The sequence below is a fragment of the Rhinatrema bivittatum genome, chromosome 2 (genome assembly GCF_901001135.1).
Source record: "Rhinatrema bivittatum chromosome 2, aRhiBiv1.1, whole genome shotgun sequence".
NCBI classification, from domain to species: Eukaryota; Metazoa; Chordata; class Amphibia; order Gymnophiona; family Rhinatrematidae; genus Rhinatrema; species Rhinatrema bivittatum.
Window position 1 is genome coordinate 585,227,861 of NC_042616.1, and position 19,653 is coordinate 585,247,513.

At 41.2% G+C, this 19,653-nt stretch overlaps 1 protein-coding gene across 17 annotated transcripts in view; it reads left to right on the forward strand.

The window, feature by feature from the left end:
- Positions 1 to 19,653, forward strand: part of EPB41L3 (erythrocyte membrane protein band 4.1 like 3) — a 459,693-nt gene that overhangs the window by 400,401 nt on the left and 39,639 nt on the right. For 15 of the 17 annotated variants that reach the window (XM_029591046.1, XM_029591039.1, XM_029591042.1 and 12 more), the window contains exon 12: positions 13,580 to 13,815. In XM_029591046.1, coding sequence (XP_029446906.1) covers positions 13,580 to 13,815 — 236 coding nt within the window. Of the gene's footprint in view, positions 1 to 13,579; positions 13,816 to 18,174; positions 18,739 to 19,653 lie in introns of all 17 variants that reach the window. The other 2 variants (XM_029591057.1, XM_029591044.1) reach the window with 2 other exon arrangements.

Sequence of the window (19,653 nt, forward strand, 5' to 3'; positions counted from 1 at the left end):
CTCCAAGCAGTATAGAGAGATTTCTGGACTCTGGGGAAGCAGATTGGGCACATGGTGAAGAATTTTGCCTTTTCAGAAGTGTTTCTTGTTCATGAAAAGACTAAGCCATATAGATCAATTTAGTTCATGACTCTTAAGGCTGGTGTAAGAAAGAAAGTTTGTATATATTGGGGGCTGGGACTGGGTTTGCAACAATAAAAGACTCTTTCAGAGATGGCTTACATCTGTCTATGGCAAGAAAACAGATCCTAAGTGAAAAATTCAAATCATATACCATAAGGCATTTAAACTAGAGGATGGGGGTGGCAGAAGGAAGTGGGAATGTCACTCCCGACAACTCCATGAAGTAAGTGGAGAAATTAAGAAAATCAGTTGAATAGGGCAGAAAGATATCCAAGAAAAGCAGAAAGCTGAGGGAGAAAAGCTGAAAAGCTATGAGCACAAATGGCAGAAAGCTTAGGGAGAGAAACCTGGGCAATAAAATCCCAGATCTGTAAGCCCTAATGGTGGAGGCGGGCTTGGATATTGTTGCTGTTACGGAAACATGGTTCAGTGAGTCTCATGAATGGGATACAGTCATACCGGGCTGCAATCTGTTCAGAAAGGATATAGATGACAGATATGGGGGAGGAGTAGCTCTATATGTCAAAAACAACATCCAAGCAACTGAATTGCAGGGGGTATGGGGAGACGAAGAAGCACTGTGGGTTGTCTTAAAAAGAGATGATGGCACTTCCATTTACACTGGTGTGGTCTACAGGCCTCCAAATCAGCTAGAAGAGCTGGATAGAGATGTTACCAAAGACATCTGAAAAGTGGGAAGGAAGGGTGAAATGTTGCTCATTGGAAATTTTAATCTATTGGGCCATGATTTTTATGGTCCAGAGTACTGATATGCAGACATTGTGGAAAAAGCACAGGACTGCTGCTACAGCCAAGTCTAAAAGCAAAACACATTTAAGCAGCATCATTTTATGAATTATCAGGAAGGCTGCTTACACTGTAAAAATGTTGCTAGCAGTAATTTTGTTGTGGGTTTGACACTTGCTTGATTTTGATTTTTAATATTACTACCCTTAATATAAAGCTTGGGGGTTACCTGCACAGAATGGCAGTTACTTCCATAAGAAGCTTGCTGGGCAGGCTGGATGGACCATTTGGTCTTTTTCTGCAGTCATTACTATGTATATCTTACTATGTATATTACTGATATGGATTGGGAGTATTCCTGCTGCCAAATCTGCAAGAAGTAGAGAGAGACCCTTCAAGGGGCTGTGTTCAGACAAATGGTGATGAAACCCATGAGGGGAGGTGGTCAGGTATTCCTTTAGGGTCACGGTGGGTAATGCTTCTTCTGCCTTATACCCTTTAGCTACAGGCATCCCACAGGTTTCTCACTATCTCCAACCTTGTTCAATATCTATCTGTCCCCTTTATGCTCTGTTCTTTCCCATTTGAATGTCTTAGAAAAGTTGTTTGCAGATACATCCAGTTCTTTTTTTCCGGTTTCTCCCACATTGGAATCTGCATTAGAGAAGTTATGTTCATTCAGGATTAAAGCGTGGCTGACCTGTAACATGCCTGCCCTGAATATCAAGAAAACGGAACTAGTCCTATTATCAAGGACTGAAATGGTTGATGACCCTGTAGAGTTTGTTTGATGGGCATGTTATACCTATTTGATCAAAGGTTTGTGACCTGGGGGTATTAATAGACTCCTCTCTTTCCATGTAATCCCATATTGATTCTTTAGTCCAGTCATTTTACCATAAACTGCAGCTACTTGCGTACCCTAAAGCCTCCTTATCTCATTCAGATTTTCGTACTGTAACTCAATTATTCTATCTTCTCTGGACTACTACAATGTTCTATTCTTGGGGCTCCTTGATACCTATTTATGGATACTCCAACTTATGCAGGTAGCATGTCTTATTTCAGGTACCAGAATGTGTGACCATATTTCTGCAACTCTAGCTTCACTGGCTTCCAATAGTCTGGTAAATGGAGATTAACATCCTCATTTTGATGTTTAAAGCTCTTCAAGGTCTGGCCCCTCCAGCCATTGTCTTCTATAAGCAAACACTGCCCCACCCACTGCCTCCGCTCCTCATTACAGCATTTGATTGAGATTCCATTGCTCTTCCTTTCATGATTAGCAACCACTCGCAAGTGGATCTTTCATTCTGCAGGCCCTGCTTTCTGGAACGACCTTCCTGCAATTATTAGAATAGAGAATGATCTTTCTCTGTTTAAGAAGAACTTAGACATATCTCTTTTTTTCTAACCTTCCCAGACTGAGTATTGTTTGATCTTATGTTATGTTTTTTTTTCCAAGAGATGTATAGCATTAATCATTTTGGCATGTTTTGTGTTGTGTAAGGTTATGTTCGGCTTTACTGTGTATATCGACTATAATCTGCTGTGATTGGTGGAAATAAGTAAATATTCACAAATGGACACAGTCTCTCAAATGTCAGGGTAGGTGCCCACATGGGCACTAATGATCATCAGATGGGATGGTTGGACATAACAGCCAAAAAGGAGGGAAGTTGCATGAGAGTCAATGTCCTGGATTTCAAAAACACAGACTTTGGTAAAATGGCTACATTCCTCAAGGAAGAACTAGAAGACTGGGTGGAAATGGGTGAAGTAGAACAACAGAGCTATAAAAAAGACAAACATTTATATAAAGGGAGTAAATAAAGATAAGAGAACAAGAAGACTGATTTGGTTCATCAAAGTGGTAGCTGAGAAAATAAAGGCAAAAAGATCAGCATTCAGAAAAAATAAGGGAATTCAAAAAAGTTACACAGACAAGAATATTGGGTGAAGCCAAAGGAAACAAGAAATGAAATCAAGATGGCGAAAGCTCAAGTGAAAGAAAAGATTGCCAAAGAAGTAAAGCTTGGTGACAAAACATTTTTCAGATATATGAGAGAAAGGAGGAAGACCAGAGGAGGCATTGCAAGATTGAAAGGGGACAAGGAGCAAGATATGGAGAAAGATGAAGAAATAGAAGTATTTAACAATTACTTCAGTTCAGTTTTTACTAAGGAAGACCTTGGAGAAGGACTGTTCTGGCTAACTAAAGTACAGATGAGTGTGTTATCGATACATCCCCATTTATAGAAGAGTGTTTGGGAGGAACTAGGCAAACTGAAAGTGGACAAGGCCAAGGGGCAGCATGAGGATATTTCAGGAGCTGTGAGAAATGCTGTTGGGTCTAATGCAGGACCTGTTCTATTGATCATTGGAGACTGGATAGTGCTGCAGGACTAGAGAAGGGTAGTTGTGGACTCTTTTCACAAACGTGGCAACAGCCAGGAGGCTGGAAACAGGCCTTAGCCTTACCTTGGTGGTGGAGAAAATTAATGGACTATCAGCTTAAGGAAAGGATAATGAACTATCTGCAATCCAATGAGTTACAGGATCCGAGACAATATGGTTTTACCAGCGGAAGGTACTATCAAACAAATTTAATTGATAGTTTTTATTCAGTGACTAGAGAACTGAACCAAGAAAGAGGAATTGATGTGGTTTAATTGCATTTCAGCAAGAGTTGATATGATCCCACATAGAAAGCTCATAAATAAAATGGGAAACCTGGGAGTGGATCCTAAGGTGGTGGAATGGATTACAAATTGGCTGACTGACAGATGCCAGCAAATAGTGGTAAATGGACCCTATTCCAAAGAAAGAAGAGTAATAAGTGGAATTCCTCAAGGATCTGTTCTGGGACTGGGTCTGTTTAATATCTTTGTGAGTGATATTGTGGAGCAATTAAAAGGTACAACTTGTCTTTTTGTGGATGACAGTAAGATCTGCAGCAGAGTGAACACACCTGAAGGAGTAGAGAGAATGAGAAGTGACCTAGGAAAGCTTGAGAAGTGTTTGATGTTTTGGCAATTGGGATTTAATGCCAAGAAATATAAAGTCATGCATTTGGAGTATTGTAGTCTGAAAAAAGCCATAATATGTTAGAGGGCAAAAAACTTACATTCAAGGTCTTGGAAAGAGACCTTGGGGTGATAATGTCTGATGGTTTGAAGGTGGCGAAGCAATGTGATAAGGTGGTAGCTAAGGCTAGAAGGATGATGTGCTGCATAGAGAGAGGCATAAGTAGCTGGAAAAAGGAGGTGGTAATGTTCCTATACAGATCATTGGTTACTGTGTTTTGAAGACCTCATCTCAACAGGATAAGAACAAAGCAGAAGCGGTCCAGAGAAAGACAACCAAAATGATATGGGGTCTATATGGAAAGCCAAGTGAATTTAAACTGAAGGATCTTAATATGTATAACCTGGAAAAGAGGAGAGACAGAGGAGATATGATACAGACATTCAGATACTTGAAAGGAATAAATAATGCACAAAAATATGTCTCTTCAGATAGAAGGGAAGCTGTAATCCAGAGGTCACAATAAGGAATTCCGAGAGAAGATTCAGAAGAAATGTCAGGAAATATTTCTTTAAGGAAAGGGTGGTAGATGCATGGAATGCCCTCCCAGAAGAGGTGGTGAAGAAATGAACGGTAATGAAATTCAAAAGGGCATTGGACAGAGGATTTCTGCTGGCTTGAGAATGGAAATGAAGAATTGAGGTAACTTTTCTGCTACACAAATAGGGGTAGATTTTAAAAGGTTGCGCGTGGGCATACCTGTGCACGTGCTACCCGGCACGTGCACATGTACTCCCGATTTTATAACATGCGTGCGCAGATGCACGCATGTTCTAAAATCCTGGGTTGTCGCGGGCAAGGGGGTGCACAATTGTGCACCTTGCGTGCGCTGAGCCACGCTGCTTTCCCCCGTTCCCTCCCCCCTAGCATGACCTTCCCACCCCTTCCCCTAACCTTTCCTCCCCTAGACCTACTCTAGCCCCCCTGACCTTTATTTTACCTTTTGTGCCTGCCAGCCAAGCAGCAAATATGGCCGCTGTCCTGGGAGGCTGACCCCGCCTACGCCCTTGCCCCTTTAGTAAAGCCCGGGGACTTATGTGCGTCACCGGGCCTTTTGAAAATAGACCCGGCGCGAAACCTTTTTAAAATCCAGCCCATAGTTTCCATTTAGACTTGTGGTGGCCTGCATAGAGCGGCAGTTGCTACTAATCTTAACAGAAGACCTCTCTCTCCGCTTTGATGGTGGAGGATGGGAGGAAGGGGAATTGGATTTAGAGACAGCCAATTCTGGGCCCAGACTTTTACAGTCTGGGATACTAATACAGAGATAGAGAAAAAGCAATGCTGTTTCTACAGCCACGTTCAAGCAGATTGAATTATCAAGAAGGTTGTTCATCCTGTAAAAATGTTGCTAGCAGCAGTTTTGTTTTGGGTTTGATAGTTTCTTAATTTTGAATGTAAATATTACTACATCTAACTCACCATCAATTTACTATCAGACTTTACCATTACACTGTAAACAATTACATCGTAAGTTCCATAACATTGTAAATAATTGCTCTTTCTGTTAAAATCCTATCGCCTTTTTCTTTTTCTGCTCCCAGTTGTGTACATCCCTGTTTTATTGTAACTGCAACATTTTTAGCTCCACACTTGTTAAAGTTTTATTGTATTTTCTCATTTTTTCCACCCCTTGTTAAATGTAAACCGGCATGATGTGATGCCTATCGTGAATGCCGGTATAAAAAAAAAACCCACTAAATAAATAAATAAAGGCATGGGGGTAACCTGCATGGAACAGCAGTTACAGCTATAAGAACCTTGCTAGGCAGACTGGATGGACCAATTAGTCTTTTTCTGCTGTTATAGCTTTGTTACTATGTATTCCTACCACTAGCAAAAAGATTGGGGAAAGGCCTAGATGAACTGCCATGCCTTTGATTTGATCACTTGGTGTTTTCACACGCTTAAAAATATGGATGGAGGAGGTCCGTTTATGATTATAATATAACTGTATCACCCGATGGGGGTTTACGATACCAATATATGAAACGTTCCTCTTCTTATCAAAAAAAATTTTTGTGACTATAAAAAAAATTTTTTTTGAATGCCAGCTTAAATGTTTCACCAGTATTGGGGCAATTAATATTATATAAATTGTGGTGGTAAAACATTTCAAGAGGGGTTTGAGTGTGGTTTATTGAATTCTGGTAGGAATCCCTCATAATTTATTGGGTGCCATTGAAAGATCCACAAATAGGTGACATTCAATGTTGAAGGACTGGATAGGGTCACAGATTGGTTAAATGTATACATTAAAGAGGGTAGGGAAGAGAACAGAGAGCCCTGAGACACTCCACAATTAAAGTTTTTAGGGATGGATGCTTTTTTGGCCTAAGAGTTTGAGTTCTGTCAGAAAAAGCTCAAATTATGAGGCCAGTGCCTTCAATGCCAGTATTAAGTGCAGGATCAGCAGAAGGTGGTTGACTATGTTAAAGGCAAAAAGATCTAATAAAACTAGGATAGTTGTCTCCTTGATCTACATTAAGAAGTATTCTATTGGTGATGTTCACTAGGACTAATTCAGTTCCTTGACCTTTCCTGAAGCTGAATTGGTGAGGATTCAGGATATTCTCTTCAGGGTAGTCAAGAAGTTGGAAGTAAACCAATGTTCTAGTAGTTTGGATAAAAAGGGGAGGCTGGAAACTAGGCAGTAATGGTTGATTATTGTTGGATCAGAGCCTGGTTTCTTTAGGATAGGCTTGATGATCACCTTTTTTAGTGAGTTTGGTAGGGAGCCTTGACATAAAACAGTTTTGATTATGGAGGACAGCTATAGAGCAAGGACCTGTTTCAGATTGCAGGTAAGTCTGGGGAGAATTGGGACTAAAAGGCTCATGGATTGACTCGTTCTTTGGTGGCTTTTTTTAGTTTCTCGGGGAGTGATTATTCTGAAGTCAGACAGTGGCCTACTGATAGGTAGACCTTGAGGCAAATATATCAAACATGGGATTGGGCTATTTGTTAGTGGTAGGGGGAGTCGCATCAAAGGAAGAGCGTATATTTTAGATTTATCCAAGAAGAATTCTGCAAAGTCTTAAGTTGTGTGGTCTCCTGTAGAACTGCATGTTCTAGGTTCTGTATTGGAAATTTTTCTTACTAGTTCAAACTTTGAACAGATGCTTCATAGATAGCTCTAGTTGTTTGGAAATTGTCTTTTCTGGCATATTGAATGGTTGCTTTGCATTGTTTGGAGTGTCCCTTGCAGGTATGCAGGTTTTTTTGTCTGTTTTGTGTTTCTGCCATGCTCATTTCAGTTGACTGAATTGCTATTTGAGGCAATGATCCTTATGGAACCATGGGAACTTTCTAGGAGGTGTGGTGGGACTGGGCTTGAAAGAGGCTAGGGTATCAATAGCTGAAATGAATGTCATTCCATTGCTGGATTAGGAGTTCTGGTGAGTCTGAGGTAGTTAAACTTACCAGTATGTTGAGATTTTTTTATATGTTCACTTGTAATGAAGGATAAGCTCCTGTTAGGTGATATTAGGAGGGGAGTGAGATGGGTATGAAATAAGATTGGGATGATAAGCTGGACAAGGAAGTGGTCTGACCAGGAGACTGGATGCGGTGAGATTTAGGAACTATATTAATGTTTGTGGAATGAAAAACATGGCCACTTTCTGGACTTAATTTGTGCGTGGGTATTTAAATAGCTGGGCAGGCTGAAAAGTTTCATGATGTGTCAAAAGGAAGCTGTATTACCTCTGGGTGCGGTTTCTGCATGGTAATTTGTGAGATGTGGCTATGTCACATAGGAATTCAGAGAGCTTCAGAAAAGAATCAGAGTGATTATCCAGTGGTAGATAAGGACAAGTTTAGATCCTTCATTGCCTTGGAAGTTTAGGACAAGGCAGTCAGCTTTACATGTTTGTTGGGAGGCGACTAGATCTCAAGGAGAGGTGTGATTGGAGGATAGCAACACCTCTTCTATCCTAGACGGCAGAGTTGGGCAAGGGTGATTGTGTCACCCTCTCCTATTCAGGTCTCAGTATGACACAGGGTGTGGAGCTTGAGTTCCTCAAGAAGGTTGAGGATGAGATTTGGTATTTGCTTATTGAGCATGGAGAAGGCCAATTCGTAAAGGTGAAGGAGTGCTCTGAGTTTGGTACAGGATTTGGGTTGTAGGTTGATAGGGAATAAATGTCTTGTTCAAATTTCAGTGGTTAGGGGGATTCTCCTTCCCCAAATCACCTGGGTAGGTAGAATAAAACTAGCAGTTAAGTCCTTTTCAGAAATTCAAGAGAAGCTATGTTTATTGAGGGGCCAATGTAATAAGATCCACAGTGAAATTGGTGTTATTTTTCAGCATGTATTTTATAGCATGTGTGGCAAAAGCAGGCACCTCCATGGTATGTAATAAGGGGATGGCATGCAAATGAGATGCAGGAAGAAAATCCATGCAAAACAAATATCCGAGCAGATATGCATGCAAAAAACCATGCGTAAACCCACAGTAATGTGATAACTCATGATTGATTCTTGGTTGAAAGTCTTTTCCTTTCATAAGTTAGTAGTGAATTTGTGGTCTGAGAGTGGGACTGAAGGTGGGTAGAGCAATGTCTAGCCCCTTCATGATCCATCACCGACTGTGTGGGAGCTGTAATGGTGGATGCCAGTGAGCGTGGGAAATGTAGCAGAGATTTGGAAGGGGTACAAAAGCATTCAGTATTTCTGACATGTGCCTGTTCCCTCTCTGATCTCTCTTCTGGCTTCTGCCACTTAATTTTTTGACCTCCAGACAGGCACTTATATTTAACGCCTGCCCTGATGCAGGCGCTAAAAAACCCGCACTGATGCCAGCACAGCTCTGTGCATTTCCCATGAATAGTTAATTGCCTCCTTTGCATGACATTAGCATGGACTTGCGCTAAACCAGCCACTGCTTTTTAAGTGAATTTGTGCACGTGTTTTTTCCATGCTAACTGCATTATTGCATACACATGTAAGATTAGTGTGAAAAAATGCATGTAATACCAAGTGCAAAATCCCGCAGCAAGTCTGCCACAGCTTATTACATCAATCCCACTGTGAGCTGTACGCCAATGACTTATTCACTTCAATAGAACCTTTACTGAAGTAAATAATTCATTGGTCTACAGCTTACTATGTGACTACACCTTCCTTTGGGTTGCTGAAGATGGCCTGTTTGACTTCTAAGATAAGTCTTTTTGATGTTTTAAGTATTGAGAGTGAGTGACACACAAGTTTGGATGTAAATACAAAATTAATTTTCTAAAAAATTTTTCTTCTATAAAAAAAAATCATTGTTTGAGATGGATAATAATATTTATAGTGCTGTAATACCAAATTTATGGCATATTAAGCACAGTGTGTGATTTCCTTTTGACTAAATTGGTGAATGTTAGCATGTCCCATTTCCTTTTTTGTATTATCATCATGTGGGATTATGGTGTACTTTTTTGGTGCAATTTCACTATAAAGTTAAATGACATCTTTGTGCAATTTTTAATACAAAATTACTATTTATTTGTTGTTTTTAAAGATATTGAAAATAATAAAACAACTAATATGGCATGCACAAACGTTTGGACACCCTTTAGTTGAGTCATTCATTACTACTTTTTAAAAAGTTGGAATAAAGACCAAAAAATGGATTGACTCGTTAGACCTTCAGTTCGTCAGCTGAAAACAATCCACAGTTTAATAAACACCCTGACCTTTCCAACCTCTCAGATTGTGATCTATCTACTTTCAACAACCTTTGGGCTTCTGTAAGCAGCATCTGTTTTAACATTTGAAAATGAAGACAATTCATTTTTACAGCACAGGGCAAAGCTATCAAAAATCTCTAAATACTTACAACTCACAAATTCAGTTGGCAGAAACATTAAGAAATGGAGCTTAAAGTATCTTGTGTGGCTGCAGCCAGATAGTTCAATTTTTATTTCATCTGTCCAAAGCGCTTTATTTAAAAAAAGTTTCAGGTTTTCTCCCATGCAGATCATTGCTATGTAAACAACTGTGTACTGCAGTGACAGCTTAACATTTCAGCAGGTTATTTGCAGTGATCTGTAAGCTCTGTTTTGAATATCTGACCAGTTTTCGGGCACTTCTATCAGAGTTTTCTTGGTCTGTTACCTTGACTTAAATAGTTCCTTGTAACTTCTACTTCTTAATGTTGCTGACAGCTGAAATTGTTAGCTGGAAGTATTTGGGTGGGTTTTTTTAATAGTTTTCCCCTGCTTTTGTAACAGTGAATTATCTTCATTTTCAAATGCTGAGACAGCTGGTGTTTAAAGGAGCCCATGGTTGTTGAAAGTACTGTAAACAGAACAACGAGAGAGGTGAGAGAGTGCTGATTTTATAGTACCCAACCAAAGTGACCTACTAGCGGTACCAGATTTAATTACCCAACTTTGTAACTTGATTTGAACTCCCTGGCTGGAAACACATTTTAATAAATAAATGATGATGACTCAGTATGGCATAGTCTGTCGGGGGTTGACCTCAAGGCTAGAGTCACCGATATGCTGGCAAGGTGAGTCAGATGGGTTCTAACTTGAACGGTAGCAGAGGAACCTTATCCCTGCGATGGCCATCTTCCCTTCAGGTTGAGCCCTCAGAACTGGTGACAGCAGGGCTTGAACCAGGACTAAAAACAGGAAGAGCAGATGAAATGAACTGGATCCAGAGATGTGAGGAATATCCTAGAGTCAGTGCAGCGAAATGAATTCTAGAAACAGGACTCCAATTTGAATGCCAGAAAATAAGAACCAAGCTCTGGTAGCCTGCTGACTGGAAGAGTGGAAATTATATATGACCAGACAAGAAACAAGATGGTCACCCACATGATGTGCAGGCCAAGGTGCTGAGAGGACTGACTAACTTGTCCCCAAAGCTTATGGAAGCTGGCAGGAGGCAAAAACTGTCTTATCGGGACCTCGCAGGCATTTCTTATACTCTTATGTTAGTTTCCTGCAAGGAAAAAATGTCTGTTTGATATACTTATTACATGCATTCTAATAATCACAAGTTGTCATAATGGGCAGATTTCTGTACCAGAGAAGGAAACTAGACATCATGAAGTGTTTACACATCTTCTTCTTAAGAGCTTGAATTATGAAATGCCATTTTTCCAATTAACGGTGCTTCTTTTCTGTCCATAAATCAAGAGCTGGCAACTTCTTCAAATATAGCCAACTTGTGATTCACAAATCACTTATTTGAACAGTTTTAATATTATTGATTTATATACTTATGCTTTTGTGAGGAGTGTTATTTAAAAAAAAGATAGTCTTTCTTTTATGAATGGCTGCTTTGTCAGTGATGACCAGTTTTATGGAAAGAATGTCATGCCATGACCTTTTTATAAATTGTTGTAGAGGTGCCTGGCATGGGAGCGGGAACAGTGGAGTCACCCCCTCCCTCTACCCCCAACAAGTAGTTGCTGAGTTAATAATGCTAGTTTACTCCTGGGGGAATTCTGTGCACAAAAACTTAAAATTCTGGAAACTTTTTATATTGGTCAAAATAACACAATTTACATGCCAGTCTAAGTAATTACATTTTAAATTAATAAGAAAAAAGTTATTAAAGTTGCAGAATTTTAAGTATTTTGAGCAGAATTTCCCTAGAAATTCACCGTAAGAGTGTCCCTTCCACTCGCTCTCCCTACTCCCCTGGCCACTTTGCCCTCTCAGACCCCAACTCCTCCACCTGCCAATATCTCTCCCCTCCACTTCTAGACTCAACCCCTTCCACTCTATTGCCAGTCCTAGAGTTTGACCCCATTCTCAGTTCTGCCCTTTCACACAGGCTCCCTCTATCTCTCCCTCTCTCACACACATGCTCCCTCTCTCTAATACACATACATACACCCTCATACAGGCTTCCTCACGCTCTTGCACACACACGTCCCCTCATACAGGGCCCTCTTTCTTGCATACACACCCACACAAGCTCCCTTTCTCTCTCACACATACATCCTCACGCAGGCTACCTATGTGTCTCTCTCATGCACCCCTTCACACAGGCTCTGTCTCACATACACAGGCTAGCATCCTCACGTATACACGATCCCTTTTTCATACACATGAGCTCCCAATATCTCTCACACATACACACTCCTTCACAATCTCCTCATATAGGCTCCCTCTCTCTGAAACCCACACTCAAGCATCCCACCCCCTGCTCTCATACCTCCCCTGCTCCCTCTCACCCTCCCCTCCCCCACACCCCTCCCCTCATATAGGCTCCGTCTCTGAAACCCACACTCCAGCATCCCACCCCCTGCTCTCTTACCTCCCCTGCTCTCTCTCACCCTCCCCTCCCCCACACCCCTCCCCTCATATAGGCTCCGTCTCTCTGAAACCCACACTCAAGCATCCCCCCACCCCTTTACCTTCCATGCTCTCTCTCTTTCTCACCCTCCTGCTCTCTCTCACCCTCCCCTCCCCTCTCTCACACAAACATTCTCACCAGGGCCTTTATCTTCGCCGCGAGTGGAGCACACTCCGTTCGCGGAACATGGGAGCCTTCCATCTTTGCCGCGAACAGCGCGCCAGGGCATTCATCTTCGCCGTGAATGGAGCACGTCCCGTGGCACACATGGGCCTTCGTCTTCACACGCTCCGTTCGCGGCATGCCGAGATCTCCTCTGCTATTTTCTGCGCAGAAAATGGCAATTCTGCGCTCCGCAGTAGCGCAGAACTCCCCCAGGACTATAGTTCTACTTGTCATACATTCCTTTGGGCCCTGTTAATTCCAAAAGCCTCACTGTGGTTAGTAGATAACCTCATCAGAACTGATGGAGAGCAATAAACTGCTTTTGTATTTTTTTTTCCCCTCCTTAAGATTGCAAACCAAATGGTCCAAGTAAAGTGCTTTTCTTCAGAGACAAAAGGTTTTGATAGTATTGCCTCGTGTCTGCTGTGGTCTTTATTGAAAAAATTGCCATCAAAATTAGAAAGATCAGAAATCTAGTTGAATTTACAGAAGTTGGTTCTTACAAATTTTAGGCAGGAAGTTAAACTGTTCATTTTTTTTTGTTTCAGTTTGGTTTTAGCACAACAGAAATTGTTCTGGTTCAGGCCAATAAAGATTCAATAACTGGTTTGACACACAAGAACCAACTGGCTCACATAAGAAAATATAAATATAAGGCACATTACCTATGTGTCCACTGTCTTTCTCAATCACATACCCCCCACTCCCATGTTGCCTGCCGTTCTTATGTAATGTAAATGTTTCTAGTTCATGGTTATTGCAGTGATTGGTTAATTTATAGGACATTTTTTAAGTTTATTCTAAGACCAAAATAAAAATGAGACAGTATGCCAGAAACTTAATTCCTGAAGGCAATATTTTGGTAATTTGAATTTTAGGGACAGATTCTGCTTGTGGGGAAAACATGTAATTTTGGGTGCCAAGAACATATTGCATGATTAATATTGTAGGTGGGTTAGGTACAGGATGTATCCCTTAAGAAAGGAGTTACTTGTAGATAAAATGCTGCAAGAGAGTAGATTAGGAGCATTCAGGCTCTTTGTGACTTTTTCAGAAATTTGCTATCTGCAACTTTGCAGTAACCTGCAAAGGACACAGTATTCCAGATTGTTACTGGTTTTATATATTTTTTAACCATCATCTTTGCTTTTAGCATCAGTGAGTGAAAACCATGAAATGTACATGAAGGATTCTGTGTCTGCCGCAGAGGTTGGCACTGGCCAGTACGACACGACAAAGGGCATCTCTCAAACCAACTTGATAATGACGGTGACTCCAGAGAAAAAGACTGAAGAAGAGAAAGAGAAAGATGAGGACGACGACGACGACAAGAAGAAAAAAGCAGTAGAGGAAGTTACTCCTGTCACGGCAATCCGGCATGACACAAAGGTACAATTTCCTGAGTTTTCACACCTATATTGGTAGTTCAGACCCTGGAAAGGAACAGGGTTTGATCAGCAGGATCCCCAGAGTAGCAAAGCATTTTAGGCAGATGAGCAAAGTCACAAATAAATGCATAAAGCATGAAGAAAATGTAAATAAAAAGCAACCATGAAACTGTTTTCTGGAGTACTATTGCTAGCTAAGGGTAAATATTTTATTTGTTTGGGCTTTGCTTCATTGTACTTTACATTGGGGGAGTTGTTAGTTTTCATAGGAGGAGATTTAGGAACTGCTTTCCTTAAAATGTCAACAGGTGTCATGTTCACCGCAGTGCTGTGCTTCTGTATGCTGGATTATGTTGAATTTTCATGCTGCTGGCCCAGTTCTATTTTTAATTTGATTAATTGTGCGCCATTCCCGCTCAGGTCTTGCCACTTTACAAGGAAAATGGTTACTGAATAATCGTTTGCTTTTTAAATAGGTGATGCTTTTTTTTTTTTTTTTAATTGGTGAGGAAATGCCTGAAAGAGAAGCCATGCAAACATAAGCCATTCTCTCTAGAGCAGTGGTTCCCTAATATGTCCTAAGGGGATTACCCTAGCCAGTCAGGTTTTCAGTATATCTGCAATGAATATGCATATGAGATATTTGTGCTTACTGCCTCTGTTGCATGCAGACTTATCTCATGGGTATTCAGTGTGGCTGTCCTGACAACTGGACTGGCTGGTTCAGGATAGGTTTGGGAACCACTGCTTTAGAGAAACGGGAAGTTACCTCTGCAGCATATTAGTGTGGGATCATTCTTCGGTTGTTTGGTGTCTTCAGTGCTGTGGTGTATACCATTATTGTAGTTTTAAGTTACTAACTTTAGGGTTATTTTACCACTTTAATTCTGAATACCATTAAAATCAAAAGAGGTCATCCCACTGGTTCAGCAGCTGCTACCAAGCAGGGTGTTAGCATTTTGAGTCCCAAGCCAACTACTGCCCCTATGTGTCTTTGAGGCTGGAAGTCTTGTCAGGGTGGCCATTGCAGTCACTGGATGAGAGGAGTTGGCCTTCCTCTGGAGTGGCATCTGCTGGCAGGCATGGGAGTACTTGAACCTCGATGTACCTAGGTTGAGATATTCAAACCAGATGTCAAGTTTAGCCTTAGTTCATGGCCTGAATCCAGAACTGAAAGAGTAGGTGGGTGAGCATTTAAAGACGTAAAAGTTGAAGCTGTATCTATTGTTCAAATATAGCTCGGAAAACTCAAGTTGAAATGTGCTTTCCAGGATCAGTTGGGTTCGGGTATACTACAAAGGTGACATGCTCTGGGAAGGGAGGGGTATCTGCTGCTCCTGGGCAGCCCGTACTGCTCAAAGCGTTATGCTGAGGCTTCATCTCGGAGGCCCTTTGCCAGGGAGCTTGTCACGTTTGGCATGCCATCTGGGGATGAAGAGGGATTATAAAGAGAGGACAAAAGGAAGTTTTAAAAAAAGAGGTAAAAGTTAAGGCTGCAAATGGCTCAGGATCCATTCTCTGTGTTAAGATATAAGGAGCAAATGAGAGCTCAGAAAGCTGATAGAGATCTCAGTGAGAAAACCAGAAAATGAAAATAAAAGAGCCATAAATGTCCTAACTTGCAAATTCAACCCAGTGAAGACCACACTTACTGCTTAAAGTTACCTAACTATGAAAACAAACAAATTCCATTTTTTCCCTTCTGCCTTGAGTATCTCCTTTTATTACTAGGAAAAAAAATTAGAAGTCTGGAGGCAGTGCTTGGACGCTGCAGTGTTCGTGCCACAGACCTTTAGTCTTGGCAGTACAGGCTACTTGACAAGAGAATACCATTCCAAAATGGCCTTTGTTTTATTCGCCCAGTTAGTTCGGCTTCAGCAAACCCTTAGAGTGCTGCTAATTAGCTGGAGCAAAAAGTCAGGATTACGATGCATGGTTGCATATGTATTCAGTCCCTCATTAGGATTTCCATGGTAATCTTCACTAAAAGGAAAAAAACTACATTTTCTGTGATTTTATCATTTTATAAAAGGAATTACAGTTACGGTTGCAATTCTCCCAGGTTAGTGTTAAGTTTTAAACAACTTTTAGCTTGATGGCATGTTTCTCAGGCTTTCTATTGAGTGAAGACTGGAAAAGGTTTTGGATGCTTTCTGCTGCTCCCTAGGTTATAAGATGTTTTTAGTGATGTCTGTCCTTAAAACAAGCAATCAAGGAGAAAGGGCAAAGCCCAAGTAGATACTGTAGAAGAAAATGCTTGGGATTCCCACCCGCCCTTTGCTGCCAGTCTTAATTATTGTCAAAGTTGGTTCGCCTGCAGTAGCACAGACAGCAACTCTGCAAAGCTGTGAGACCTCACAGTGGTTTGAAATTGCTGGAATAAAATAACATTTTTTTGTATCGTGAAGTCTTGTCTCACACATTTTCTAATCGCACGCTGTGCTCCAAGTTGAAAATCCTTGGGGGCTGAGTCAGTAAAGCCCATGATAAAAACACAATTAATGACTAGTCACTAAAGGGTTAATGTTATCTTAGCCTCTGAAATTTGATTAGGGCTGAATCCCTTAACTTTTGTTTATTTTTTGATGCTATTTTAAGTTTTATTTGAGAAGATGGTGTCCATAGTTTTATGCTTAAAAGCATTTATGAATTAAAAAAAAAAAATGCAACAAAGTTAAGATTCCTGAAGTATGGACTGCTATGCAGGCAGAGTTGAGGCGGGGGGGTTAGGAAGATGCTAGTATTGATTTTCAGCGATAGGCACTTAACATAGGAACTGTAAATCTCTAAACAAGTGAATCCATAAGTACCAGCCCTCAGGTCAATTCCTACCAGACTCCAAGCTTGCCCTGCTCTCCAAAACCCAAGAGTCTTAGCAGGAGTGAATTCTGACCGCCTCCTGCTGGCACCACAGCAGTCCTCTGAATGGTGTTACTATCATTGCCTTCATTGCATTTCCAACATGCAGATACATTCAACCCTGAGTTAGCACAAGTTTTAATTCTTCTAAATCGTTAGTGGCTAGGTCACTATTTAGCTTGCGCACTTGAGGCCCAGTGCAATACGATGCGCTCAGCCTGGCACACAGCTTGATTCACATCCAAACCAGTGCATAGCAAATAGCGCTCATCACATGAAAATGCCATGCAGATGAGGCTATTAGCTATTACCCCAATGCAAAAATTCACTGTGAGCCCAACGCACATGTTTTTAACAACTTAACGCCAGCCCCAGAACTGGCACTGCTTTCACACTCCAAGCCGCCACAAAAAACCCCCAAAATACTGCTTTTCTGTGGTTCCTCCTACTTCATATCATCGCGATATATTAAGGCAGCATCAGGGTGGGGAAAAATAAAAGTCTTGATGGCAGTCAGGTTTGGAAAAAGGACGCTTCTAACCCGTGCACAGTCATCTCCTGGGAGCCTGACGGCAAGGATGCGCTAGGGATGCACAATTGATCCCTAATACATCCTTTTTAGTGCTGCAGTTCTTTTCCTTATTAAATAGGGCACCCGGGGGATGTGGCTATGTGCACACTAAAAAAAAAACAAAAAAAAAAAAAAACGGGCACCCAGTTTGGACAGTGTTTTTACGCATGGTTTATTGTATCAGTCCCTAAGTGATGGAAGCCCTTGGAGACTTGGCCCCATTGCATGTTAATAGAGAGGTAAACTTTCAAAGGATCTTCCTCTATAACTTAGGGAGTTCCAAAGACAGATGTATTGATTTGAAAATGTACCTTCACTTCACAGGCAAAAAAGTATGCAAGTATTTCATAATGCGCATCTGTCTCCATGCATACAAAAGAGATATCCCTAAGTTGGAGTAAACTACGCGCGCACAATTGAATTTTCAAATCTGTGTGCTTAATTTTATGAACTTCAGCATGCTCAAATGACAAGTGCAATGTGCGTGGGTATTTTTGGTAAGTTTACGCAGACTTTTCAAAGGGAAACCCACCCAAGCAGTTTCTTTTTCAACATTTGCCAAAGCTTAATGGGCACGATCGCCCCAGCATGCCATTACTGAAAATGGAGCTGAGAGAGTGCAAACATTCATTGAGAAATGGCATTGCTGGTTTCGTGTGGAATAGATTTAGGGGTGGCAGAGGGGGGGCTTCACTTGTAGAACTTAACAAACAGAAAGTAGTTTAATTGGGGGTGGGGGGGAGGAGAGGGAAGTTGCAGCTATTGCTTAATCACAGTTGTTAATGGATACGAGTCTGTGAACGGAGTTTCTGAGCCAAGTGGAGCCTTGGGGGGGTGTATTGCGATAATTTTAGAAAATAAAGAACTAATTACAGTTTTCTTTTTGTCCTTTTGATCTTGCACTTTTGCTACTCTTTTCTGTTTCATCAGCCTGCTTCGCTTGACCTTGATCCATTTCCTGCCTTACCAGCCTCCGTTTCAGGCCCCTCTCCGCCTTCCACCGCTTTACGCAAAAGATGCAAGGAGGGAGCTCACAATTCAGTAGGCCACGGGTCAGCCAAAGACGTGCGTCAGAGGCATACAGAGCCCGACTTGGACTCTGAGCGAAGAGAGCGGGGTTGTTCTAACGACCGAGAGATGGCTGCCGGCTACAAGCAAAAGCCTGGGAAAGGCGGGACGCTGTTTTCCTTCTCCTTGCATCTTCCAGATTCCTTCCCCTCTCTGCTGGATGAAGATGGCTACCTCTCCTTCCCTAACCTTTCTGAAGCCAACCTCCTGCCTGGCAGCTTGCAGCATTACCTCCCGATCCGGTCCCCCTCGCTGGTCCCTTGCTTCCTTTTCATCTTTTTCTTCCTGCTCTCTGCCTCTTTCTCAGTGCCCTATGCCCTCACTCTCTCCTTCCCTCTGGCTCTGTGCCTCTGCTACCTGGAGCCCAAGGCGGTCTCCTTGACTGCTTCACTTGACAATGACCTGAGTGACAGTTCAGATGAAGAGGTGTGTACCTCGGCATAGAACACAGTTTTTCTTTTTGTTCTGGGTTTTTTTTTTGGTTTTTTTTTCCTATGTGTTCAGTGCTAAAACAATGTTAGAATGCTGCAGTGGTCTTCCTCCTTTCAGAGCCTCGTTCTGTCTTGTTTTACTGTTAATTCAGAATTACCGTCATTAGGAAGTGTGCAGGGTTAGGCACAACGCTGTGTGTATCAGTAGCTGGTTCTGATTCTGTTCAAACTGCAGGACTTATAACGTGGAATATAAGGATTTTAAATTAAAACACAATAAATTAGCATGACGCGCAATGCACTTATTTATGAAAATTAAACCTTGAAAGGGATTTTGTGTGGCTTGATTTCTTTTTCTTTTTTCAAAATAATCATTGCACTTAGAGCAAAATCATTATTTCTTTAGCCAACAAACACTGTATTTAAACTATGGTTTATAATACTATTGCTGTAAAATATTTATTAGAATAACCAGTAATTAAATTGTGCACTTTGATATGCTTGTAGGAATTCAGTTTTCTCCTAGTTTTATTTTAAAGCAATAATAGTTCAATGCTACACAAAATTATTCCCACAGTCAACATATTTTGTAATTGGATAATATACGAGTGCAGACTGCATTTGGCACTATTGGAATAGCCAGATTTAATCATGAAAAGTAAACCTAGCAGAACAGCCTGCACTATCATATGTTTTACTAAAATATACCGATACCAAGGATGGAAAGAGCAAGGGAGAGAAGCAACTCTCATGGGGGCTGCGCAGACTCTGTAGATCTGCTACTAATACTTCACAATATTACACCCATGCTGAGAAAAATAATTTTACTGCCCCCTTAACTGAATAAATATGGTACAGGAACAGTTTTAGTAGAGACTATAAACCCCATAATAGATGTCACTTTATGGCA